The 27363-nt window shown below is 42.0% G+C and overlaps 1 protein-coding gene across 1 annotated transcript in view; it reads right to left on the bottom strand.

Annotated features, from left to right (window-relative positions):
* LOC311040156 (protein bicaudal D homolog 1-like) overlaps positions 1-27363 on the bottom strand; it is a gene marked incomplete at its 5' end in the record, with an annotated part of 51570 nt that overhangs the window by 20443 nt on the left and 3764 nt on the right. The window contains 3 exons of the mRNA XM_084050251.1: positions 1-78; positions 2535-2687; positions 3826-4038. The exon at positions 1-78 is cut by the window's left edge and continues 230 nt beyond it. Coding sequence (XP_083906377.1) covers positions 1-78; positions 2535-2687; positions 3826-4038 — 444 coding nt within the window. The remainder of the gene's footprint in view (positions 79-2534; positions 2688-3825; positions 4039-27363) is intronic.

Below are 27363 nucleotides of genomic sequence, written 5' to 3' on the forward strand. Positions count from 1 at the left end.
GTCCTCCAGCTGGCTGTTGAGGAGCTCCGTCTCCTCCTCCAGCACCTTGATCTCGTGCTTCAGCCCCTCGTACTCCACCTATGGGGTTGAGGAGCAGTGGTGTAAAAAGTACATTTACTCAAGTACTGTACTTGAGTAAATGTACTGCACTGTACTACTGGAGTATTTCTAATTTTCTGTACTTTTACTTCTACTCCACTACATCTCAGAGATATTATACTTTTACTCCACTACCATTATTTGTAAACTTTAGTTACTAGTTGCTTTGTATATTTTGATTATTATTACAAACCATACATTAGCCACTTCAGCCCTACATATATTTCGGCCATTTGAAAATAGCCGATCTACAAGTGTAACAGAGATTAGTGGGTTCCACTTGCTCCCTAAGTAAGGGCATTTCTTATTGGTTAGTGGGCGGCACCTTATTGAGTAACACAGGTGTCCATGTTAGAGGGGTGCCAGTCTTGATTAGATTTGCCCAAGGTAAGATGTGTTCCTCAGCACACTATATCTTCAATAAGAGTGTACTGTGATACTGTGATGTATACTGGTCATTCTAAACATGCTAAATGTACCTACATGAAGTAGTGATGCTTTGTACAGGTTTTCAGTTAGTCATTTTGACATATCAAACAGTATATTGTCTACAACAAACTGCTGTTAATTCTGTTGTAGACGTGCTGCTGAGGCGTGTGTTACACCAAAAGAGGTGTCTGACCAGAAAACTGTGTCTATTCTTACCATGTACATATTGTTGTTTTATTTCATTGTATTGTATTGTGTTGTATGTTTATTGATTGTTAGAATATGCCAGTCTTGATTAGATTTGCCCAAGACGTGCTGCTGCTGCTGCTGCGTGTTACACCAAAAGAGGTGTCTGACCAGAAAACTGTGTCTATTCTTACCAGATTTGGCCAAGAATAAACTGTCAACAAAGAGAGGGTCTGGAACTTCATTCATTCACACAACACAACGCAGATCAACTGTTACACAAGCTCACGATGCGACGCATTGTGAGCTTGTAAAAAATGTGAGTACTTTTTCCAACACTGGTGAGGAGGAGGTGGGAGGGTGGAGGGTTGGAAGCACGGGGGGATGTGGTGGGATGGAGGAGATAATGGAGAGTTCATAACATGCATACACACTGAAAAATAATGGTTCTTAAATGGCTAACAAATACCAATTTCTTTAGTGAATGATTCTTCATGTTCCTCTGATGGTTCTAAGAGAACCTGTTTTGGTCAAACAACCATTTTTCATTGTTCTTTGAGGCACCTTTAGCCACTTAACCCCTATAGCATCCCAATTGTAGGCATGTCTTAATAGGTGAACATTTGTTTTTAGTTTAGTTTCTTTTTTTTATTGCAACATTTATTCGTCAGGGGCAAGATTCAACAAGGTCAGAAAAATAGCAAATCTACAAGCTCACTAAGACGCCATGTGAGCTTGTAAATTTGCTATTTTCAAAGATTTTTGCCACGTTAAAACTGAGGACATTTTCTCCATGCTTTTAGTCACAGAGTCAAGGATGGGGAACTGAGTTCATAACATACATACTTATCCATGAATAGCTTTTTCCCTTTTTACAGCGTGGCTCCTATGATTACGGTGACCACCAGACATTTTCACTGTTTTGTTTTGACCGAGATTGGCCCGGTTTCAAGCTGGGTGTCCCGAGTCCCCAAAAATATCTCTAAAACGGTTTTCAACATTCACTTCCAAATTGTCCCAGTTTTTTTCACCACAGTCAAAATAACAACACTTGTTCTGAGTGCTTAGATGTATGTCATGTTCTGTTCTGTTCAAAGGTACAGTCACTGAAAAAAAGTCACAGAAGTAGCAAAAATAGCAGATCCTTTGCCTTTTATGAATCAATCAATATGGTTTTCTGGAAGATTGAACATTATTCTATTGCCAGTTTGACCACTTGAAATAATCTTTAATCTTAAAATAACAAACAACCGAAAATAGCCAAGCTTACAACACGTCGCAGTGTGACGTGTTGTAAGCTGGTAGATTTCCTTAGAACTTCCGTGGAATCTAAATGACTGAAATCAGTCCTGGCGACAGAAAACTTGAATCAATGTAGACGTTAGGGATGCAAATTATCGATTAATTCATAAATTGATAGTTGATAACGTTTTGATCGATTAATCGATTAATTGATAAGCGTTTTTTTAGGACCAAAAGGAAACTTCTTCTCCAAAACCGGAAAAGAGTGCAGAAACATAATTGCCTTGATGTATATAACATTAACGAGCGTCAACGAGCATCAGCTGGACACAGACACACACAGTGCTATAGGAGTCTCTCATTTATCTCCAAGAGCCCTTTAATATGATGGAATATGATTAAGGATTACTGTGATTATGGTAAGCACACACCAAACCTGTAACTTTCCTTTTTTTTTTCAATTCATTGAAAATCGATAAATTTAATCGATTAAATTCTTAGCGGCAATTAATCGTTTATAGATAATTTGTTAAGATCCCTAGTAGACATCGTTGTCCAAACGAACCACCACCCCCCACCTGGTTTTGCTTGAGCGTGGACACCAGCTTCTGCAGGGAGATGTTCTCCTCCTCCAGCTCTGTGTAGTCCTGCAGCAGCCTGGCCTCGCGGAACTTGTACTCCCTCACCTCCTCCCGCATGCGGCTTCTCTGCAGCTCCAGCATCTCGTTGCTCTGCACACATGGGCACACCGGGGGAGGGGGAGATCGCATCGTTAAAGAGTGGAAAGCTTCGAGCAAGCAACACACGTGGAATAAAGCCAAATAGAATCTCACGGCTGAAAATGTAAAGATTATGTTTTAGGTATTTTCGTTCTTAACCTTATGATGCCGCTGTTAAACTTTTTTTGCTTTTATCACATTTCTGAGACCATTTATGTTTATGGAAGCTTCTGAACATGTATTCTATTACTAGTTTGACCACTACAAACACTTAAAATAACCAATAGTCGAAAATAGATCTACAAGCTCACAACACGTCGAAGGCTCGCAGCTCGACATGTTGTGAGCTTGCAGGCATGCTCAGTAATTTAGCTGGGGACCCCCTGGAACTCACTCAAGGGCCTGGACCCCACGTTGAGAAACATTGGTCTGCAGGACCACTGATAGTATACAGTATATAACCTTGGTATTTTGACTGGTATATACAACAGGTTTGGTCTTTATTTTTTTACCTGGAGTTGAGTGAATGTAGAGGCAAGGCTGAAACCATTGAAGCCTGGGGCCTTTGGCTACAACCATGATGTGGCATGTTGCAAGCAAAACACGCTTTCACTATGTGAACTGTAAATAAGCTTTTTAATGAAATATTGGGGGTGAAAGAGGGCATCGTGCCTCACCTGGACTGTCCCGTCCCCCTCAGTCAAGATGAACGTGAAATTAAATTAAATTAAAATAATAATAGCCTTTCACAACACCAAAGTGCGTTGGATCAGTTCTCTAGTGATAATATTACAATAGCAGGATATTACTGCATGCACAATGAATGCATTTTTGTTGAGTATGACGTAAATGTAAAATGGCTGCCGTGGGATATTCTTAAACCATTTAGATCTGAGGCCGATTCTAACGTAAGTATTAAAAAATGTATGTTCAATTAAATTAATCTTGCCATATACTGTCTATATAGCAACTATAGGTGTTCCCGGCTTGAAAGGTATAACAATGTATAGTAATAGGTGTTCCAGGTCTAAATAATAGAAGAAGGTCTTGGGTGTAGTGCACACTTTGACACTCTGGAGCGGGTGGTCCTAACCGCCCAAACTACCTCTGGTTTCACATTAAGGGAACATGGGGCGTCCAGCTGACCCACCTCTCGCAGCTCCTGCAGCAGGGTGCTGAGGTGCTCGTTGTCGGCCTGGGTGTTGGCCACGGTGGCCCTGTTATGTTTGAGCTCTGACTGGATCTCCAGCAGACGGCCCATGTAGTAGGCCTCCTTGGTGGCCGACTCCTGCAGCAAGGTCTCCTCGTTGGACTCCCCGTCCGCTGCCACCTTCCGCTGGGTGGAGTAGGCCTGGCCGAACGCCTGAGAGAGAGCGAGAGTGAGTGAGTGAGTGAGGAAGATGAGACGAAGGAAGGAGGAGAGGAAAGAAAGGAGAGGGGGTTAAGTGAGTGCGAGTCATCTTGGCAGGAATGGGCGAGGCCCAATCATTCCATATGATTGTGACAATCAATAGTCACTATTTCCCCCCCCTGCTGAAATTACCTCTGTCATTTCCCCCATTCTGCTAATAAACCCACAGGGGATTCAACAGTAGATCAAACACACGTCTCAGAGCCCCATTAGGCCTCCGCGACCTTGTCTTCAAACGCAAGGGCACGCCATTCCCTAGCCAACAATGCAGATATAGATTTTCAACCATGTGGTGGTGTTAATAGAATGACCTGCAGTACCGCTGGCTGGAGGTTTCCCCTTCATTTTGAAAACACCAGTGACTAGTGCCGACAGCTTGGAAGTCACCTGCATTACTGCTGCAATGCAAGGTCTTATTCAAACCTAGCGTATCAGGAAATAAAACACAGAGGTGTAAAAAAAAAAAAAAAGCAAGCTGTCCATAGTGGCTTTATTATTACCGACTCATGAAAATGCACGACCGATAGAGAGAGCTGGAGAGCTGGACATGTAGGGGAACGGGATAGACATGGGATAAGAGGGAGCCATGGAGAGAGAGAGAGAGAGAGAGAGAGAGAGAGAAAGAGAGAGAGAGAGAGAGAGAGAGAGCGAGAGAGATGGGGGCAGGGGAGAGAGGAGTGAAGGAAAAATCAATTGTCAGCTGAAGAGTGAAGTAAGAATATTATGGAGTTGAGAAATCGATTGGGATCGCCACGCTAGGCTGAACTTGACGGGAACCTAACAGGTACAGTAGAGCGAGAGAGAGGAGGAAGTGTGTGTGAAACATTCTCCATCTCTCACTCTCTTTGCTGTTCTAACCTGGTTCCAAGGAAAGCCAACTACAACATTTTGCTTCGACATGACTCTGAATCACCACGAAGTGATGGCCGTGTTTAAGCCAAAGCATATTAAGCTAAGTTGTGTAGCTCCCCGTGGGACTGCAGTACAGTTTAGTACAGGCATCTGGGGATTTAAATTCAAGTTCAGACCACCAGAATCTGTTTCTCAAGGCTTATGTCCCCTATAGGCTCTTTTTACACTGTAAACATGTTGCTGTGTGTTGTTTCATGACATAGACAGCAAATTGAATGACATTTTACGGCGTGACACCAAGGGGGCGATCTGTGTACAAGACGTGTGTCTGTGTGTGTGTGTGTGTGTGTGTGTGTGTGTGTGTGTGTGTGTGTGTGTGTGTGTGTGTGTGTGTGTGTGTGTGTGTGTGTGTGTGTGTGTGTGTGTGTGTGTCTGTGTCTGTGTCTGTGTGTGTGTGTGTGTGTGTGTGTGTGTGTGCGCGTGCGCGCGCGTGCGTGTGTGTGTGCCCATGTCTAATCTCGCAAACCACTACTGACAAATTTCTTGCACGCTGCAAAGGAAGTCAATCCCCAAATATCTTTCACTTAACTGTGAATATTATTTTATTGTGTGAATATTTTTCACATTTGGTGTTCATAATTCATAATCTCAGATCTACCATTCCGCAGTCACCTCCATATTTGGCCAAGACTTACGTCATCATCAATTATGATAGTGACATCATCAATATTACATCATTATCATGACATCTGCGATCCACCTGGAAGTCACGCCATTATTAGACCAAAATGACAAAGAACTAGAAACTGTGCTCCTCGGAGCACAGGTCTCCGCCAGGCGAGGTGGTAAAACTGTTCCTGATTAATTCTGTCTTACCTATTTATATTACATATTATGATGTCACGTGAAGCTTGACCAATGTTAGGTGTTCACTTCACAGACCACATGTGCCCATATGGAGCTGGACGGACACACGGACGGACGGACACACACACGGACGGACAAAGAGAAAACATACTCTCCACCATGCCTTCGGCCTGGCGGAGACAATGATGGGGGGAAAACTAAAGAGAGATTTCAACACTGATCACCACTGTAACTCACAGCTGTAAAGAAAGGAAATACAGAGGAGTATTCTGTAAGGAAGTGCTTCTGGGGTCCTTGGGAGGGTTCCAGGGGGTCCTCAGAACAATTAGGAACTAGCCTGGCTCCAGACCATAGACTCCGCCCACTAGACTGAGTAGCTTCTAATTTCAGCCTGATAATCAGGCATATAACAATTAGAAACAGTTTAGGCACTTTATCTTCATTGTATAGTTAAGCTACTCGAAAATAGCCGATATACAGTACAAGCTCACAACGCGTTGAGAGCTTGTAGATCTGCTATTTCAGCAACATTTTTGAAAAATCTTTAAAAACAAGACCAGGAGACCTGGTTCTGCCAGACCCAGAATAACCGGGGACGAAATTCCGTGTCTTTTATGCCCATGTATGGACGAAATGGACCGAGGTCCCTTTTATGCCCATGTATGGAAAAAATGGGGACAAAGCCTCATGTAGGCCGACCCCTTGGGTCTGGCAACAAAAAAGAGAGATTTGTAAGATTTGTAATAATTTTGAATTAATTACATCTTCTCTCTAACGGGTTCCTGGCACAAAATACATTCAGATGGTGGTTCGTGGCCAAATAAATATCAGTATGGGTTGTCCTTGACATAAGAATGTGTGATAACCAGTGCTGTAAGGAGCACATGAGCTTGGTCACGGCCACAGCTCTTCTGATCGGAGTCATTACTTTGACACATTTGACACACAGCAACAATAAATATATCCCAGCACAAACCCCTGTGACACCAATCTATCGGACTCAGTGTGGGAAAGGGCTGGCAGATGACCACTTAACACGGCAGCCGAATTAAGTGGTCATCCTGAATCTTTACCGAATTGTAAGCCTAACAAAGCCTGCTTTGTCGTGCGTCAGTGTCGCTCGCTGTGTATTGTCGCTGTCGGTGGGAAACCTTGTGTGTCCAAAACCTTTACTTTTCAGGAAATGGAAAAAATAACCTGTGTTCCAATGGATACAATGTAGTTATTATTTAGTCACAAGCACTTGTTAATACTTTTCAATGGTTCAATATTTATTAAACGCTTTATCACTTTGACTTTCAAAATGTTTCCAGGCCCGGACCGCTGGCGTAGCAACAACTATAATGTTAAACTGAAAAACGAGGCCCTCTCCCCACTACGCCCTACTTCTGGTGCCCTTGCTCGGACCACACCCATCTTCGACCTCGGCCTGTGATTGAAACTACAAACCTCCGTTTTGTGGCTGTATCTTGTACGTTTGTGACACTATCACGTTGACAAAATTTGTCCACAGACAGACAGGCTGACATATAAACACCGGCAGAGTATTCAAAACCATTTCTGTGGTAGTTCCTGTTACAATAGGTGTCTCCACCACCACATTTTGTCATGATCACTCACTCCCACACACACACACACACACACACACACACACACACACACACACACACACACACACACACACACACACACACACACACACACACACACACACACACACACACACACACACACACACACACACACACACTCTCTCTCTCAAGGTGAAAACAATACCAGTCACACTGTCACGGCTGGTAATAAGCCATAAGAAACAGGCTGAGGGGTGGTCAACCAAGGCCCCTTTCAGTGTGCAGTCACTGAAAAACTAATCCACTGAGAGGCTGATCAGAACCTAGCTTACAGATTACATTTATTATGATCATTTTGTGTTTTTATTTTGACATACGTTTTGGCAACAATGAGAGGTTTTATGCGCCTGGCACGAAGTACTGTAGCTAAAAATACAGCACCTGTTTGCAGAGGGTTTTGTCCAAAAACAATGCCTCTATTTTTAGCAACGGGTGGCCCCCTGAGGAATTGGGCCACCTGACCCTGGCAGTGTTGCTGCCATGCTCTAGCTAGCAGGTGAGTTACAAACAGAACCTAATTGGCCTGCTTGCATCGCAGAACGCACTTTGTCAGGTTTACGGTGAGCTTGGAGATGGAATTGAGTTCTGACCATGCACTATTTCTATTGTTTACCGAGGTAGAACTTTGAAATGGGCTTGGTTCCTGTCCATGCACAGGTACTATTGTTTACTATGGTGGACGTTTGAAATGGAATTGACTTCTGGCCATTCGGTATTACTATAGTTTAATATGGTACACTGTTGCAGCACACTATCTATACCATGCTCGGTTTCAGCACCATGGACAGCTCCTGAGCAGACCATCGCGTGTGTTCACATTGGCTTGTTAACCATGATACAGAGTTTATCACTAGCTGTAATTAATGGTTAATGAGAAAATATGGACTGAATTATTCGGAGTGCTGAAATCCCACTGTGAACGTTTTTGTTTTGGTGATCGATTCTTTGCACAACTGTGATCAAAGACAGTGAGAGAGAAGAGAAAGGCAGTGAGAGTTTCAGTGACAGAGTATTTGACTAAAGCATAACCCAGACAACTACTGTAATACAACATTTCATATTCTCCTAAACACAAATAAAGGCCTTGGCTTCTTGCCTTGAGTGACTCAGCGCTACTGTTGGGAGGCTGTTAAGAGGAAGCAGAGTGGAGAGATAAAGACTCATTTCTTGCCACCGAGAAATACAGCCACTCAAAGCTCTGACAATCAGAACCGGGTCAAATTACTTTCTGAGATGGATTCAAATTAAATTTCTGGGACGGATTGATCTTGTCTGGCACCATAAAATAAACCAACCCCAAATAGCACAAATCCTGCTCCTTCTGTGATTAGAGAAGAATGACTTGACAAGATTTTCAGGTAGATTGTCTAAATAGCACAGCTGGAGTGTAATAGCTACAACCTGTCCTGGACATTAACTTCGCCTACATCTCAGAAAATAGATTCCTAGGGTGCCTGGTGGCTCAGCCAATAAGTGCACAGACCGTAACTACGCTCGGAAACAAAGCCTAAAAATGGTACAAATAAATATATATTTTTATTTTTATTGAATAATGTGGATCTCGGGATCCACATGGGAACGGCGTGGCTCCATTGTGGATCTCAGATTTCAAGTGGCCAGCCTGTGACAACCACCATCTATGTCTATCTGACTGTGTTTCGACTCCAAATTCAGGCAAGGTTTCTGTCCAAACTGAGCCACATTGACTTCCAATATAAAATTTAAGTTAAATATTTAAAGAAACATAAAGATAAAGATGAAGATATATAGATTTGTAGAGGTACTAATAATTTGACACTGATTGGTCCAGCAGTTTGGGAGATTAGCTCTGGACAGAACAGACAAGACAGACACAAACATAGACGACTCTCTTATAGACTGCTAGCCTCCTGCAGTGCGACGCTGTTAAAACAAAGATCAACAACTACTGTATGGAAATGTCAATTTGGTTTTATTTGAACAAAGGGTTTTCAATTACCATTCAAGTGCTGTTTCATTATCCCAGCCCCCTAACCCATCCCAAACCATTCAAAATACACGTTGTGTCTGACTAAGTAAAGACATGGCTTTTGGCTTGATATTCAAGCTTTTCACAGGATGGAGGGCGGCACATCCGGCTAGGCCGGGCGCTCCAACAAACACAATTGGCCGTGTTCACGTATGGCAAACTGGCAGGGTAGAGCAGTGGTTCTCAAACCTTTTCATGTCAAGGACACCAAATTAATGATATATTTAGCCATAGATCCCCATTTGGAGAAAAAAAAAAGATTGTACCAGAGAGGGACCCCCAAACAGTGTGTTGTTAAAATGTTTAAAACTGTTCTTAATGTTTCATCATTTTTCAACATTTTTTGAAAAATCGGAGATGTACAAAAACAGTAGCAGATTAAAAAAAACATCTAAAAAAAGGACGACAGTGACGTACAAATCTGCTTTCTGCCTCTGTTGTCACACTGGGAACGGCCGTGTCCCACTTATCTTTCAGAATCCCTCTGCCAAATCTGACTTCACCCCCGTCTGCAATAGACGGGGATAAGGGAGGGAGGGAGAGAGAGAGAGAGAGAGAGAGAGAGAGAGAGAGAGAGAGAGAGAGAGAGAGAGAGAGAGAGAGAGAGAGAGAGAGAGAGAGAGAGAGAGAGAGAGAGAGAGAGAGAGAGAGAGAGAGAGAGAGAGAGAGAGAGAGAGAGAGAGAGAGAGAGAGAGAGAGAGAGAGAGAGAGAGAGAGAGAGGCATGGGGCGAGAGACAGAGATGGGGCAGAACATTAGGCTAATAACATTGCCAGTGATAAAGAGCAGAGAGATGCCCTGCCAAGACAAGAAGGAGTCTATCACACCAGTCCAATCTCACAGGACCAGTGGTGGAAGAAGTACTCCGGTCTTTGTTACTTAAGTAAACGTAACAAGACCACAATAATATAAAACAAATACTCTGTTGCAAGTAACAGGCCTGTACTCAAACTTTTACTTTTACTAGTAAAAGTACAATAAAAGTTTAAAAAGAAAGAAAAGGCCAGCTTCATTCAATGTTTCGTAAACCCTCTCTCTCTCTCTCTCTCTCTCTCTCTCTCTCTCTCTCTCTCTCTCTCTCTCTCTCTCTCTCTCTCTCTCTCTCTCTCTGCCCTTTCTCTTTCATCATGTCTTGCCTGTGTATACAGACAAGGGGCTCGTCTGCATACTAATGCATCCATACGCACGATTCCCCCATAAAACTGTCCCTGTGTGAGAGATGCAACTACCACACAGAGTGGATTTATCCATTTGTAACTCAGAGAGTGTGCAGATGTAACCAAATGGACCCTGACTCTCTAAATTAACACTGTGTAAGGAAGGACAAATAAAAAGCTAAAAATGAGATAGCTGTGTGAAAATAACTCCTTTTAACCACTTAAACCCTCTATACCATGGGTCTTCAACAGGGGGTCCGGGACCCCTAAGGGGGTCGTCAGAGTTACTACACCAAATCGTTTTGTATAAGTTATATTGTATTACAGTAGTAGTTCTGCTAGGGTTCTGCTTTAACCACTTGAAACCTAGCATCCCTATTCTAGGGACGTAAACTGTGCCTTAGCCAAACGATAGAGCACACATTATGCTCTCTAGTCTAGACAGTGTTGTATTATAGCCCTATTTATATTAACATATCTTTTTATTTAGGATAAATCCATCTGGATTAATCCTACATTGGTTAAGTGTCAGATGGGTGGGCCGCACACGCTTTTGAGATTTTCAAGTGGGCCCTGACCTAGAAAAGGTTGGGATCCACTGACTTAGATCAATAAGAATGATATGCAAGGTACAATATTACTAGCAGGTAGTTGGCCTGTAGAGTCAGAGGCAACGAGTGTGTGTGTGTGTGTGTGTGTGTGTGTGTGTGTGTGTGTGTGTGTGTGTGTGTGTGTGTGTGTGTGTGTGTGTGTGTGTGTGTGTGTGTGTGTGTGTGTGTGTGTGTGTGTGTGTGTGTGTGTGTGTGTGTGTGTTGTGCCCTACTGGGTGACCGGAAGCATGAGGACTGCCAGCATGAGTCAGAATCAAGGTCAGTTCCGTTCGGCAGTAATTATACTGTACAGCCTGCAGGAACACACACACACACACACACACACACACCCACACACACACTTTTCTTTTTTCTTTCTCTTCTGCGCTGCAACTGTATCAGTTCTTTTTTTACTTATTTTGTTTCATGCATCCTAATGTCACCGTATAATTGTGTTTCCTTTGCTTGATGTTCTGTGTAAAGCACATTGAATTGCCTTGTTCAAATGTGCTATATCCTATATTAAAATCGCCTAGTGGGTGGACTTCCTCTTATGTCCGTTCGCCTTCCTCTACCACACCAGTCGTGCATTTGCCTCCACACTATGCACAAATAATAATGCATGCCATGTGACATCTACTAAACTACATTTCATGCTTGCAAATTTCATATTTACCATACACTGTGTATTTGTACATCATTGCGCAATAATAGTCTTATATTGCTACATTATTTCGCGATAGGTTTCGCAAGTAGGAGCACTTATTAGTGCTCCTACGCGATATGCGTCACATTTTCCAACTTGCACAGCGCACGCGTGGACACGCATAAGACGACAACCGTTGCCTCAGAGATCTCCATATATGCCCATATCAGTCGGATCGGCGGTGCAACGTAGGTGCGAGGGCCGCATAGCGGCCCGAACCTCTGGTACAAATAAAACTGCCTTGCCTTGCCTTGCCTGGGGCTGGGAGATATATTCATGCTGGTGTCTATTATCCCTGTGAACAGCTCAAAGACACATAGATCAATAATGGACCCTGCATCAGGCAGGCATGAGAGAGAGAGAGAGAGAGAGAGAGAGAGAGAGAGAGAGAGAGAGAGAGAGAGAGAGAGAAGAAGGCAGTGCAGTATCCCCTTTTATCTGAGATGAGAGTGAAGCAGTGGAAACAAAGAGAGAGTGACAGAGATGGAAAAAGGAGCAGAGAGAAATAAATGACAGACCCTCAAGGGTCCATTTTGGTTCCAACTAAAAATATTGTTGCTAATAATAAATAACTTATCAACAGAAAGCAATAAATAAATAGATCAAGTGTCCTAAAGGGGAACCAAATTGTGCAGTAGATCACTCTCCCATGTTATGTTTTGGTTTCCCTGTAGCCTCTGCTGTGTGAGTTGCGTTGTTTTTGAGTGAGTGCATGAGAGGAACATGTGTGAGGGGAACACACTGTCATTGGAATAACAGCGTCGGTCTGCTAGCTGGGTGAAAGGCAGGCTTCGTGTCATATCCAGTAATGGATTGTGTTATTGGGGGAAGGCATTGACCTCCAGTGTTCCTTTCAGATGCATACAGCCCGCTTGCTCCCATTAGATTGTTTTCAAAACAGGGATAAGTGAGAGAGTAGGGAGACACGAGAGAGAGAGGGGGGGGGGGGGGGGGGGGGGCGTTAAGTGATGGGGTAGGATGAGAGAGGAAAAGAGAAACACGGCGGAGAAAGGGGGGGGCCAATAGGGAGAAAGGGGCGGATGGAAGAGAGACAGACCGACAGACCGACCGACAGACAGACAGACAGACAGACAGACAGACAGACAGACAGACAGAGAGGTGGGGCAGAGTAATCACATTTAATCACACTTAATAGTAGCACCACTCCCTTGGCACGGTTCCTTTGTGCTCCTCTCATCCCCTCTCTCCATCTCTCCATTTTTCACCGCTCTACTCTGCTGTCTTCCCTTCCTTAACCACTTAAACCCCAGCATCCGAATTGTGGCGAAAGCTTTAGCAGAAAATAGCAGATCAACAATCGTCTAAAAGCAATAGATATGCTTTAATTTGATTTACAGTGGCAATTACAGTAACAATTACTTACGTTTACATTTGCAAAGGTGAATTGTGTCCGCTGTGATAGGAACACTGTAAAATCATCTTTATCTATCCACTTATACTGTAACTCTGAGAGTGTATAAATGTAAATAAATGTAAATCTAGGGGACCAAATGGTCCCGTAGACCCCTACTGTTACGTTTGGTTATTGTAAACTCACTTAAATTAACAGTCAGGATTTTACGGTACACTTGTCTTTAGTTTGTTTAATTTATGGGACGCACTGAACCTCTAACTCCCTATGAATCATGTTTCAGTAAGCTTTGTTTTTTTTCTCCCCTATTTCTCTCATAAAAGAAAAAACTGTTAGAACAATTTTAGATGCAAGTCCTGGGTCCCGTGGTTCATGTGGGATATAAACATGACCTCATACTTATTGAATAATTCACCATGTCTTCTCCTCTGCGAGGGGACGTGCAGTAATGTGTGTGTGTGTGTGTGTGTGTGTGTGTGTGTGTGTGTGTGTGTGTGTGTGTGTGTGTGTGTGTGTGTGTGTGTGTGTGTGTGTGTGTGTGTGTGTGTGTGTGTGCGTGCGTGCGTGCGTGCGTGCGTGCGTGCGTGCGTGCGTGCGTGCGTGCGTGCGTGCGTGCGTGCGTGCGTGCGGACGCATACATACACGGACTGACATGCATCTTCCAGACATCCAGTCCGCCCTTAAGTGCTTGTGAACATGTGGGTCTGTCAGCTTCATAATTCAAGCTGCAGGATAGCCTACAGTAGCCATTAACCTGCTGTTCAGGAAGAGAAACAACAGAGGAAAACCGTCTGTCTGTCTGTCTGTCTGTCTGTCTGTCTGTCTGTCTGTCTGTCTGTCTGTCTGTCTGTCTGTCTTGATTTTAAAAAATGGTTTTCAGTCTTTTGCTACTTTATTGAAAATAGGATAAGAGAAAACACAGTATTGTAAAAAATAGATCTGTGTTTAAAAAAACGTGAAAAATTGTATCGTGAAACTAGTATCGTGATTCAAATCGTATCGTGAGTTGAGTGAATCATTACATGCCTAATATATATATACAACAAAATATCAAGACATTGACATAAGCTCTAGTCTACTGCATGCTGGACTTCAGGTCAGTGTCCGGGTGACAACAAGTCAGTGAGGCAGACATCCCATTGGCTCTCAGGGCCCGTGTGTGACATCATCAACAGTGGAGTAACGGGGCATCTCTGGGGCAGGTCCCATTGCGACGTTCTGTTTATAGCCTCAACAGCCCCGCTAATGCACACGCTGCATTTTTCATCACCGCCCTCCTTGTCACGCCTACTGCTTCCACCATGCCCCCCACCCCACTCACACACACACACACACACACACACACACACGTTTGTATTGCTATATTTGTGAGGACATCAACATTTTAAGATGGCGGAAAATTGCAGCAACATTGCGCAACTAAGTATAAATCAACTCTAAATCTAACCTCTAAATCATAACCCCAACCGCATCCTGAATCTTTTCCAAATTGTAAGCCTGAATAACTCCCCAAAACATAAAACAAGAATAGAGTCTGCACACTGGTGAAGTTGCAAAAAGCTCTGCTTGGTATTTTATTGCTCGTCAACGTTTAGGCCTGTTTAGACCTTCATCAGGACATATATGCATACATTACTCCCCAAATCAACCATTTATCTTACGAGGACCAGGGACATGGTCTTCACAATGTCTACCTCTCAAATTCTACTATTCTACACACACACACACACACACACACACAAACACACAAACACGCACAACCAGACTCCCCTTTTCTGTACTTGCTGCCCACAAAACCCTTCCCCATTGAAGAAGTCCCTATGCTCTCATCTTGAAGCTAGGAGACTAGTGTTGATCCGGGAGCAGCAGATATATAGTTTTAACCACTTTCAACTTGGGTCCTTTTTGGGGCATTTCAATATCAGCGAAAATGACTTTTTCTAACATTGCAGATCCTATAGATCGGCTATTTTTGCTATTCGTCGTGCGACAAAGTATATACAGTAAGTGGTGGGGATCTGAGCCTGACTGGAGCCAACTGAAAATGCACGATGGTAAAAAGCACTTTGCATTAAAGCTCCTTATTGCATTTGTTATGAAACAGATTAAGTTACGAGGAGATCCTATTATATCTCTTTATTTTTTTTATTTTATTCCCCTGTGGCATCATGAGAGTTAAATTACAAAGTGGCAGCGTATACAATGAGTTATTTACACTGGATATGAACATTTTACGTCATGATTATTGTGACCAAAATATTTGCGATTAATGATATTATCGCGATAATCAAAATATGCTTAAAACACTTAAAATGGTACTTTTGTTAACCACTTGCACCCCAGCATCCATATTCTGGGGGGAACCATTAGCCAAAAATAGCAGATGTACAAGCTAACAACGCGTCGTGTTGCTATTTTTGCCAAAGAGACTTGGTTTGAAGGAAAAAAGCAGTCCAAGTACAGAGCCAACTCGGGTCCAATGTATGACCGACAATTTCACGATAAATAATATCTGCGATATAATTATTGTGAGCGTTTTTTTATCACGATAAACGACTAAAAAGATCATCATCCCATCCCTATTTTCCACATATAAGGCCGTATTGATGCTAAAAACAAACCACGGAAAATAGAGATTCAGCTGGATGTGTGGATCAATATATAATGGACTCCTGTAGGGCCAGCTAATTAGCAGTGAGCTGTTGCTAGCTCTTTAAAGGCCAGTGAGGAACCAGTCTGCAGCTACCACCTGCTGCTATTCCATTAGTCATTAGATGAAACCTGCCGGTCCATGATATCCTATTAGCTAATGCACATGACATCACAAACATTATGTGCTAAAAATGGTGTCTACTGAAGATGAAATGCAGCATTTGGAAGCGGCTTGTTTTGGACTACATTTCAGCTACTACAGGAAAGATTGGCAATTGGAGAGCTTTAATTTTATTTTTCCATGAGCAGAGAAAGAAAGAGTAAGCTGCAATGAGAAGTAGACTGACAAACAGTCACATACACTCAGTCCAAGAAAGACTAATTTGATTGCAGGTGGAACAGGTGAGGGGTAAATTAACACTAATGATAGTGGAGCTTATATTTTACAGACTTGACAAGAAACACTTAAAGAATCATACCAGCTTTTTTGACTGACTGATGTGATTCCTTTGTCTCCTTTGTGTTTTTCCCGTTATTGCGATATATTGGACTAATATAATTTACAAAAGTGATGGGTCGCACTCAAGAAAAGAAGAGAAAACCTACTGACAAGAACAACGTACTTACTGTTCGACAGACACCACCCAACACCATTAAAACAAAGTCTACCAGTGAGTCAACTATACAGATTAAAACTCATTTGCAGTTCGGAAGAAAAGTATACCTCTCAGAGTGATAACATGTTAAACAGATTTAGAGAAAGGATTTATTCACCAAGAGAAATGAAACCAAAAAACCCTATTCTGTCAATGATGTGCTCACATTCAATCCTCTCAGTTCTGCCATTAAAGATACTGTTTTGAAACACAGTGTCACATACTGTCATCAGATAAAGCACTTAATAAAAATGTTCAGCACCCTCCGCTGTTCACTTTTAAGAGGGCTACCAGTCTGAGAGACCGCTTAGTGAAGGCTGACTCATAAACAAATAGACCAAAACCAGTAATCTCAGGCAGTTTCCCCTGTAGGCCCATGTAATAAATACTACATTGGCCAAACATTCCGCAAGCTGATGGTCAGGCTTAAACAGTGAAGTAAGGTCAGGCTTAATGAACTAACATTAAACAGGCCGATGTCACATCGTCCGTGGCGTGTCACTTCTGTGAGCATGGCCACAAAATTGAAGAAGTGTGTTGGCATTGAAAAGGTATGGCTCAACCGCAGAGTTGGCAACTATAAAAAAAACAAACTACTCCTACAAAGGGAATGCTTTTGGATACAGCGTTTAAAACCCCTCTTTCCCCTGGGCATGAATGAAGAATGCAACCTTTCTTGTGACTGGCACTGGGATAATGGCACCGCCTGTGACCCAACAATAAAAAATCGCACCCTGTGTGAAGGAAGCGGTGCCTTTGATGAGTGGCCTCCTGGTGGCGCTATAATAGGGCGGGGCGGGGCTTCAGCAATTAATGCTCGTCCCTATTGGTGGTGTAAGTCCACATACCAAAGTTGGACTTGGTGGCATGCTGCAAACTGGAGTTATAGCTGTTTAAAGCCAGTGGCCTCCTGGTGGCGCTATAATAGGGTGGGGCGGGGCTTCAGCAGTCAATGCTCGTCCCTATTGGTGGGGTAAGTCCACATACCAAATTTGGACTTGCTGGCATGCTGCGATCTGGAGTTATAGCTGTTTAAAGCCCGTGCTCAAACGGACATAACGGACAAACGGACAAACGGACATACGGACGGACATAGTCAAGTGTAGAGCGGCTGGCACCGCTAAAAAGCCTTGCCTTGGTTTTTCACTTGCAATTTCCATAGCCGTCTAAAACACTTCTGTAAAATTGTAATTAAATCTTAAAATTAATAAATTGGTAATACTCTGCCCCAAATTGCAAATTGGCGTATCAATAGGGATAAACTTGGGCACCGCCATTTTCCTCATGCCATCCAACTATATGATATATTGTTCAGTATACATTAAGATGCTTTATTACCAACAGTCAAAGCTGATTTATGAGCGGCATTTATGCCTGATGTCCCCAGCGACAATTGTTAGTCGTTAGATGATGTATTTATGTATTTGTGTATATATTGTCAAATGGAAATGGATTATGTCTATTGTGTATGTTTATGTATATTGAGAAGTGAGTAAATTAATATGCCTATTAGCCTTCATTACCCGCACACACCTTCCATGTGTTGAGTCAGAAAGTCATCTTCACATGAAGTGATCAGTATTGATGTTTGTCACCTGTATACTGTCACTGTTCCTCCCTAATTTTGCACACTTTGAAGGCTGGATAGCCGAAACGTTTGTCCTTCATTGTAAAGACACTAGAGGTGCCCGCTAGGCGCGCACGGGGGGCGCAGGCAACTGGACAGTAATATATTGCGACGCATTGTGGGCTTGTAGATCTGCTATTTTCAAATGGTTGAAAAGTATATAGGCTGAAGTGGTTAATAATGTGTTGAAATAAGTAGATATTGTAGCCAAATGTATGGCTTTTCATCTTTCCAATGTATTATAGGATGGAGAAGAAATAGAAAAAGTTAACCCACTCTTGTCATTCTGAGTGCAACCCATCACTTTTGTAAATGATACAAGTTGATATATTGGACTACTCATGATTGTTATTGAAGTCTGATGCCTCTCAAAAAATACAGGTATAAACAAACAAACACAAATGTTTTGCTGAATAAGAGTGACAAAGACACCACATGTCAAACAGGTTGGAATGGTCCTTTAACCACATCAACCCTAGCATCCCTATTCTGGGTGAACATTTGCCAAAAATAGCCGATCTACGCGCTCACAACGCATCGCAACATGGCATGTTGTGCGCTTGAAGATTGGCAATTCTTTAGATTTATTGGTGTAGAGGGGCCAAAAAGGCGCCCCAATTATAGAGCCAAATCATGTCAGGTTTACTAAGTATAGAGAGGGTTAAGAGGTTACTACTGTGTGCTGTTGATGCACGTTTATTTTTGTACTGTCTATGAAATAGTGATGTGTCAGTCTAGCACTCTTTGCAACGATGAAAGTATGCAGCAGTGAATCATTTATAGACAAAGCTAAAACGTACAGCCAGGCTTTCTTCTAGCGTACCACACAGTAAGCCAGCTCTGTGCTGTACACTACTATGACCCCAAAAGTCAATTCCTTGACTCCTACCACACAGAGAGACAGGGTTAGCATCGCTGATGTGGCGGCAATAGAAACTCCTTCGCTATTTACAGCCATGTATTCTAGGTGGAACATTTGGCCGAAAATGTAAGCTTGGAGAGGGGAAAAGTATGATTTTACCACGTATAGAGGTTTTTAGTGGTTATGTGAAGCTCATTAACATAATTTTCTAAGTATTACATCTCTCAATTGATTTCACCAGCCGCAGGATCAGGGCCAATGGATCAGAGAGGATCGATTGCATAAGATTGAGATGAAATGAGAGGTATTGAGCTAGTTATAATGAATGAAGATAGCGTGTGTGTGTGTGTGTGTGTGTGTGTGTGTGTGTGTGTGTGTGTGTGTGTGTGTGTGTGTGTGTGTGTGTGTGTGTGTGTGTGTGTGTGTGTGTGTGTGTGTGTGTCAGGGGAGTTTAAGCGACCAAGAGATTAGAACAGAAGATATTGAGGTGCGGGCGGAGAGGCAGACGGCAGCGCGATGATGAGAGAAGAAAGAGAGACGAGTAGGAATAGAGGAGATAGACACAGGCGTGGGCGTGTGTGTGTGTGTGTGTGTGTGTGTGTGTGTGTGTGTGTGTGTGTGTGTGTGTGTGTGTGTGTGTGTGTGTGTGTGTGTGTGTGTGTGTGTGTGTGTGTGTGTGTGTGTGCGCGCACGCGTGCGTGTGTGTTCTGCGGGTGATAATGAAAGTGAGACTATACAGTGAGACTGAGAGCTTTACATCTGAAATGAAGAATCAATCAATATTCCCTTCAAAATAATCCCTTATATATAATGCAAGAGCCTTAGTCACAACTGTGTGTGTGTGTGTGTGTGTGTGTGTGTGTGTGTGTGTGTGTGTGTGTGTGTGTGTGTGTGTGTGTGTGTGTGTGTGTGTGTGTGTGTGTGTGTGTGTGTGTGTGTGTGTGTGTGTGTGTGTGTGTGTGTGTGCGTGCGCGCGTGTGTGTTCTGCGGGTGATAATGAAAGTGAGACTATACAGTGAGACTGAGAGCTTTACATCTGAAATGAAGAATCAATCAATATTCCCTTCAAAATAATCCCTTATATATAATGCAAGAGCCTTAGTCACAACTGTGTGTGTGTGTGTGTGTGTGTGTGTGTGTGTGTGTGTGTGTGTGTGTGTGTGTGTGTGTGTGTGTGTGTGTGTGTGTGTGTGTGTGTGTGTGTGTGTGTGTGTGTGTGCATGCGTGCTGGCGTCTGACGTACATCTCAGAGGACAGTGACAAAGGGAGGGGCGGTTGGATGAATGTTTTTTTTAACATTACACAACTGTAGAAATACTTTGTTAGAAGTAAAAGTCCTGTGTTCAAAGTTTTACTTGAGTGAAAGTACCAAAGTATTGTCATTAAAATAAATAATAAAGTACAAAAAAAAAATCAAAATCAAAATAATTCAAAATCTGTCTTGTTTTGAAAATAACCGATCTCCAAGCTCACAACGCCTCACAATGAAAGTATAAAATAGGGCTTAAGTGTATAATATAACAATCTAAATCTACCAAGTAACTAATACTACTAATAATATGCTTTCCTCTGAGATGTAGTGGAGTAGAAGTATAAAGAATTGGAAAATGTGCATACTCAAGTGAAGCGAAAGTATCTCAATATTGTACTTGGGTATTGAGTAAATGTACTTAGCTACTTGATGACAGTGTCCAAGTGTTAGTTTGTGAGTAACCCTTGTTACAGTGATTTATACCAGTGGTTCTGGTACAAGTGGGGTCCGGGGACCCCCAGGGGTCCTTGAGGGGGTTCCAGGGGGTTCCCAGCAAAAAAATCTGTTTAACCACCTTAACCCTATATACACTGGCTATTTGAAAACAGCAGATCTACAAGCTCAAAAACCCTTTAGGATTTAGAATAAAATCCCCCATACACAAATCGAGTATGGGGGTCCCAGCAAAAAATCTTTTCAGATGGTGTCTATGGCCAAATACTGTAATTTATACATAATACAATTAAAGGTAGGGTAAGTGATTTTCTTTGGTTAAAATAAGTGTTAAATAGCTCTATATTCTGATAGTACTCATTGCTATAGAGTGTTTGTTCAGTAAAAGGAGTCTCCTTGTCTCTCCACCTCTTAAATAAAACAGAAAATGCATTTTCGTTTCAGTTTCAGTTTCATTTCCAATTTTATCCAATCAGGATAGAGAACTTAATCAGGATATAGATTAAACAAGTGAAATTGGAAGTGATGACACTAAGAAATGAGCATGCAAAATTGGAACTGGAACACTGAAGCTTAAAAATGGGTACTTTCTCCTGATTGGCTGAGATTTTGACAACCGTAAAATGTATTTTCTGTTTATTAAAGAGCTGGAGAGACGGGGAGACTCCTGTTACTGAACAAACACTCTATAGCAATGATTACTATCAGAATATAGTGCTTTAACCTTTTAACAAAATACTTTTTGTTTTAACCCAAAAATATCACTTACCCTACCTTTAATTTGGGGGTCCTTGACATCAAAAAGTTTGAGAATCACTGATTTGTACAATTTCAGCCAAAGTATCTGTAAGCAAAAACATGTTTATAAACTGGCACCATTGTCTGCTTCCCTCACACACACGCACACACACACACACACACACACACACACACACACACACACACACACACACACACACACACACACACACACACACACACACACACACACACACACACACACACACACACACACACACACACTGACCTTCAGCATGTCAATGCCCCGTCAGCTTCCCTGTCTGCATTACAAACGCGTGTCCGTGTTACACAGCAAACAAAGTGATGAATTAATGCTGACATACATTACCATACAGGGAGGAAAATAAATGCGGTTCTCATAATACGCATGCGATCGACCGGGTAACAAAATGAGTTAATCACACACCAACCTGGCGTAGCTCGTTAACGAAGATTGATTATTGAACTGAATCGAGGTACAGTAAATCACCATGCAAAGACCAACAATAGAGGAATGTCATTATAAGCCCTGACTTTCCAAAGAACATGATTATCATGAAGCATATTGTGAATTTAGGCCATACGTAATTTAATTGGAGGCAGCCAGGTTACGAGGCTACCTGATAGGCCTGCCTAATCGCTATTATTTGAGAGAATTGCAATTATTTTTGCATAATCATCATAATCATGACGATTAGCTTGTACATCAGCTATTTCCGCTGTTTACATTTAAAAGTTATTATATATGTCAGTCATTTCTTTGTATATTTATTTAAGTTATTTTTTAACTTTAGGTTACGATGCCTAAAAGCTAAACAGAAATGTCATTTTTATATTTAAAGTTCAATCGCAATTCATTGTATGACAATTAATCATCTAGTAAAATGACATTATCAGGATACCAATGGCCTAGTGGTTAAGGCGCATACCACATCTAGGCTCAAATGCAGCCTGACAGCAAGTTGCGGGTTCGATTCCCGAGCCCAGCAGCCTTTGTTGCGTGTCACTCCCTGTCTCTCTCTCCCCCTGTTTCCTGTCCTATCTTCACTGTGCTATCCAAAGAAATCAAAGACAGAAAAGCCCCAAAAATACAATTCCATTATCGTGACAGCCCTAAGCACATCGTGAATTTAGGCCACACACGATTTGATTGTAGCCAGCCAGGTTACGAGGCTGCCTGACAGTTGAAAACTTGTAGGCTGATCTCTGGCACCTGGTTCTGGTGCTCAACATACAGCCAGAGTGCCCCAATGGCTTTTTTCCCTACTATATATTACTTTATATCAGGGGTCTTCAACGTTTTTCAGGCCAAGGACCCTTTAGCTGAGATGAAGCAGGGACCCCCACAACATATTGTACAAAATTGTGTTGCAGATTCAACTTTTTCATAGATTTAATAGACTGCACTATCATCAGTGTTGTGTCAGTTTTTTTGTTTTTTTTTATTTTTACAGTAATGAAGCATAGCGTTAGTTCATGCAGGACACGGAAGTCGTGCACGCCAAAGCTGTAACCAGCAGTCAGTCAGCTGATGTGAACATCAGCTTTCTATTCCCCATTCACTCACAGCCCAGCTGGTCATTACATCACACACTCATTATCCAATCACAGCTCACGCTTGAGCAAAGAGGTTCCTATAAATACGGCTTCATATTCTCTAGGTCTTTCTTGGTTGCTGAACCAATGCATTTTGCTAGCTGCTGCGAGCTTCATCTGCTGCTCATCTACTGCTTTGTGCGCTGCTCTATGATATTTTGGTGCTATATGAGATGAGTCTGCTTATGATGCTGACTTTTACCACTGCTACAGCAGCCAATGCTTCTTCTATTATTGCTGCCAAACACTAATGTGCTCATAGCTTAAGCTAATAGCATGCTTGCTGCCATGTAGAAATTAGGGATTGTTTGTAGCACAAAGCTAATACAGCATGCTTGCTGCCCAGACAGTAGAAGCTTGATTTATTTGTAGGCTACTCTCTTCACCATGTGGTAAGTTGAATTGTTTGTAGCTTAAAGCTAACATAGCATGCTGCTGCATTTAGAAGTTTGTTGTTATACAGCACTGCACAGTTAACATGGCATGCTTTCTTCCCATGTGGAAAGCTTCAATTGTTTGTAGCTTAAAGCTAACATAGCATGCTGCTGCATTTAGAAGCTTGGTTTGTTATACAGCACTGCACAGTTAACATAGCATGCTTGCTTCCCATGTGGAAAGCTTCAATTGTTTGTAGCTCAAAGCTAACATAGCATGCGTGCTGCCATGTTTAGAAGCTGTGTTGTTATACAGCAATGCACAGTTAACATAGCATGCTTGCTTCCCATGTGGAAAGCTTCAATTATTTGTAGCTAGAAGCTAACATAGCATGCTGCTGCATGTAGAATCTTTGTTGTTATACAGAACTGCACAGTTAACATAGCATGCTTCCTTCCCATGTGGAAGCTTGAATTGTTTGTAGCTTAAAGCTAACATAACATGTGGAAAGCTTGAATTGTTTATAGCTTAAAGGTAACATAGCATGTGGAAAGCTCGAATTGTTTGTAGCTTAAAGCTAACAGCATGCTTTGCTGCCATGTAAAAGCTTTGATTTGTTTGTACATTGCTGCAAAGTTAACACAGCAGCCTTGCTCCCCATGTAGGCTACTTCTTTTATTCCCAGCAGCAGACATTCCAGTGGTTTTAAAGAGCTTTCATCAGGTAATGAAACGTGGCTATTTTAGCATTTTTATGGCTTCAGGTATAGAAATATATGGAGCTAAATTTTTGGGCCGAAAGTTGATTTTTTTTTACAAAATAAGTACTGCTTCTAAGTTCTAATGCTGTTCTGCTGAGGCACTCTTGACTCTGGGAATACCCACAATACATGGTGCAGTACCATCTAGTTGGCTCTAAAGCTTCAAGCAGAGCTTCCAACAGTTGTAGTGCTCTGCTAGCACAAATGCTTCTACTTATCAAAGCTGTTGTAGACAATCTGTGTGCAACGGGGCATAATATAAGACAAGAAGTCAAATTCAGACATGTATTCAAGCCAGGAAAGGAAATCACAGCATGTGTATCAAATCAGTGTTGCCATGTCTGCTTATTAGCGACTTTGGGATTGTGCTCTGTTAAGTCACTAGCAAATATGATTACTAAACAGGGTTCATGTGAAGGAACCCCAGATTCATATGTAATCATGGTACAAAAAATGTTTAATATTCTAAACACTTGTTTTGCGACTTGTTTTTTATAGACTTGGCGCTTGTTTCTCTTACAATCTGGCAAAACGCCGTGGTGGTGTCACGTGACTACTCCTTGGGAGTAATCAGGAAGTCTCATACATACAGCATGCATCTTGGGTATTGTAGTCTATGCAACTGACACGGTCATATCATGGTCAATTCAGTTCAATGCTACCGTGTGAGAATAAGGTGAAGGCAAGGGTGTTTTCTTTCTTAACTGGTCATGTGCAGGCATTATGGCAGTGTAACTGTCATGTTAAATAAGGTTCACAACTATCATGTCATGTTAAATAAGGTACACAACTATCATGGGATATTCAAGTTAATATAATCCACTCAGTGAAGCTGTTATTTCTGCATTCCTGTTCTATTCACTTAATTTATCGCTCAAGTTCAGGTAACTATTGTGGGTGGATTAGTTTGCAGATGCTTAAATAGATAATTACTTCATGGTGGATTAAAGTCTTGTGAAATGGGGCGGTTGCTTCAATTGTAGTGGGTTGTCCTCGAGGGGGTGCCATTTAGAGGGCAAGCAAAGGTTAATCTGATTCTCTGCTGCTTCAATTCTATCAGCTTATGACTTAGATGCAGGGAGCGGATTCATAGTGCATTGAATTAATTTGCATGTTACTTCACTTTTAGCTAACACATCTCGAGTTGGACAAAAAACACAGCAGGTGAAAGGCGGAAATCATATAATAGTCATTATTCATTGCAAGGATAAAGGGGGTTTACTTGTCTCTGACTCATACAGGTGCTGCTGGGTTAAGTTTCATTGGATGGTTGCAGAAAGAAGAAAACGTATGATGATAATTGCAATTTAAAATAATTGCTTATTGCAAACAAAGTCTTAAAGATGCATTGTGGTCTGCTTATTGCAAACGGTACAGTTACAGTACTCTTCAGCTGCTTGGTTCCAGCATTCACAATGAAGCAGCAGGTTGCCGGTCTGCAGCCATGAACGCTACTACGTTCACCATGAGTGAATGAGATAATCCAGCTGTTTGCTTGCAGATCTCCACAGCGTCCAGACGAGAAGGCTTGCTCTTGTGTGTGTCTTTCCAAAAGTTCATCTAGGTGGTATTCTGCATGCTTGTGGAACTTGAAGCTTTTGTGGATCGCTATCTACGTATCTGAGATTGACATCAGGCATAAGTATGCTGCTGAAAGTGTTGGCTGGGTTCCACTGCACTGATTTGGGTAGTATGATTCTGTTTTGTATTGCATTTCTTTATCTGTGCGTGATCGGTAAGGTCCGCAGTATGCTTACTGCTGCATATAGATATTACATTTTACACTCTTTAATTTAGTTTAGCTTGATTAATTAATTTCTGAGGTCTGCAGCATGCTGCTGCTACACATAGTTCACACTTTTGTAGGATGAACTTAACGGTTCCACTGCACTGATTTAGGTAGTATGATTCTGTTTTGTTTTGCATTTCTTTATCTGTGCGTGATGGGTAAGGTCCGCAGTATGCTTACTGCCGCATATAGTTATTACATTTTACTCATTAATTTAGTTTAATAAAATAATTTCTGAGGTCTGCAGCATGCTGCTGCTACACATAGTTTCACACTTTTGTAGGATGAACTTAACATCTTAAACTCTTAAACACTGTAAATCAGACAGGGGGGGGGGGGGGGGGAGGTGCAAACGTCATAATTTCTAACCCTAACCCTAACCCTAACTAAAACCATGTTTTGTCTCTGTTCTCCATGATCCAGTATCTGCAAAGACGTCCTCTGGCGAGGCAAGACTAATGTTCTTCCTGACCGGCAAGGGAAAGCCAAGGTCATGGTTCACGGCCCGGCTCTGTCTCCTCTACAAAAGATGTGGACTGCTGCGCAGCTGTATACCTCTCACTCATTTCCGCATTGCATTGGCGCAGCTACATTGGTCTAGGCTTAAACTTGAAGTTGCTCAAAAGCAATGAGTGGCATGTACTGTATGAGGAGACAGTTAAATAGAGTCTGCATTCAAAAGTGGTTGGCAATGGCATGGGTTCATTCTGATGAAGATAGTTGACCTTTTACGGATGCATTCTTGCATCCCTCTTATCTGAGCGGATAGGAAGTTACAGCACGCTGCTGTTACACGCATATGTTATTAATCAGTGGTGATTACAGGGGCGTTCCGTTGCTAGGGGCAACCAAGGAATCTCAACCCTATAGTACACATTCTGCTTAAGTACACTCCTGAAGTACAGGATCAACATGGATGTTGAACACACACATAGTATGTATCTCATTAATTGTAGTATGACCTCGTTTTAAGATGCATGCTTGCATTCTTTTAGTATAGCTTAAATAATTAAATGCTGAGGTCCACAGCTGCTGCTGTTACACATAGTTAGTACACTTTATTTATCATGAATGATAAACATTAGTTATCATTCATCATAGGATGACCTCATACATATATATATATATATATTTATATATATCAGATTTCTTTAAAAATAAATAGAATGTCCTTTTCGAATCCTATTCACGGTGCAGCATAGCAGTGGGCATCGTTTTAGGACACCGTCTAGGACTCCTGAGGTTCAGGAATCAACAGGTTTCTGCATTCATCAGGCCTGTTGAACACATAGA

This window comes from Gymnoscopelus microlampas (assembly GCF_963454915.1).
Source record: "Gymnoscopelus microlampas genome assembly, chromosome: 23".
NCBI lineage: Eukaryota > Metazoa > Chordata > Actinopteri > Myctophiformes > Myctophidae > Gymnoscopelus > Gymnoscopelus microlampas.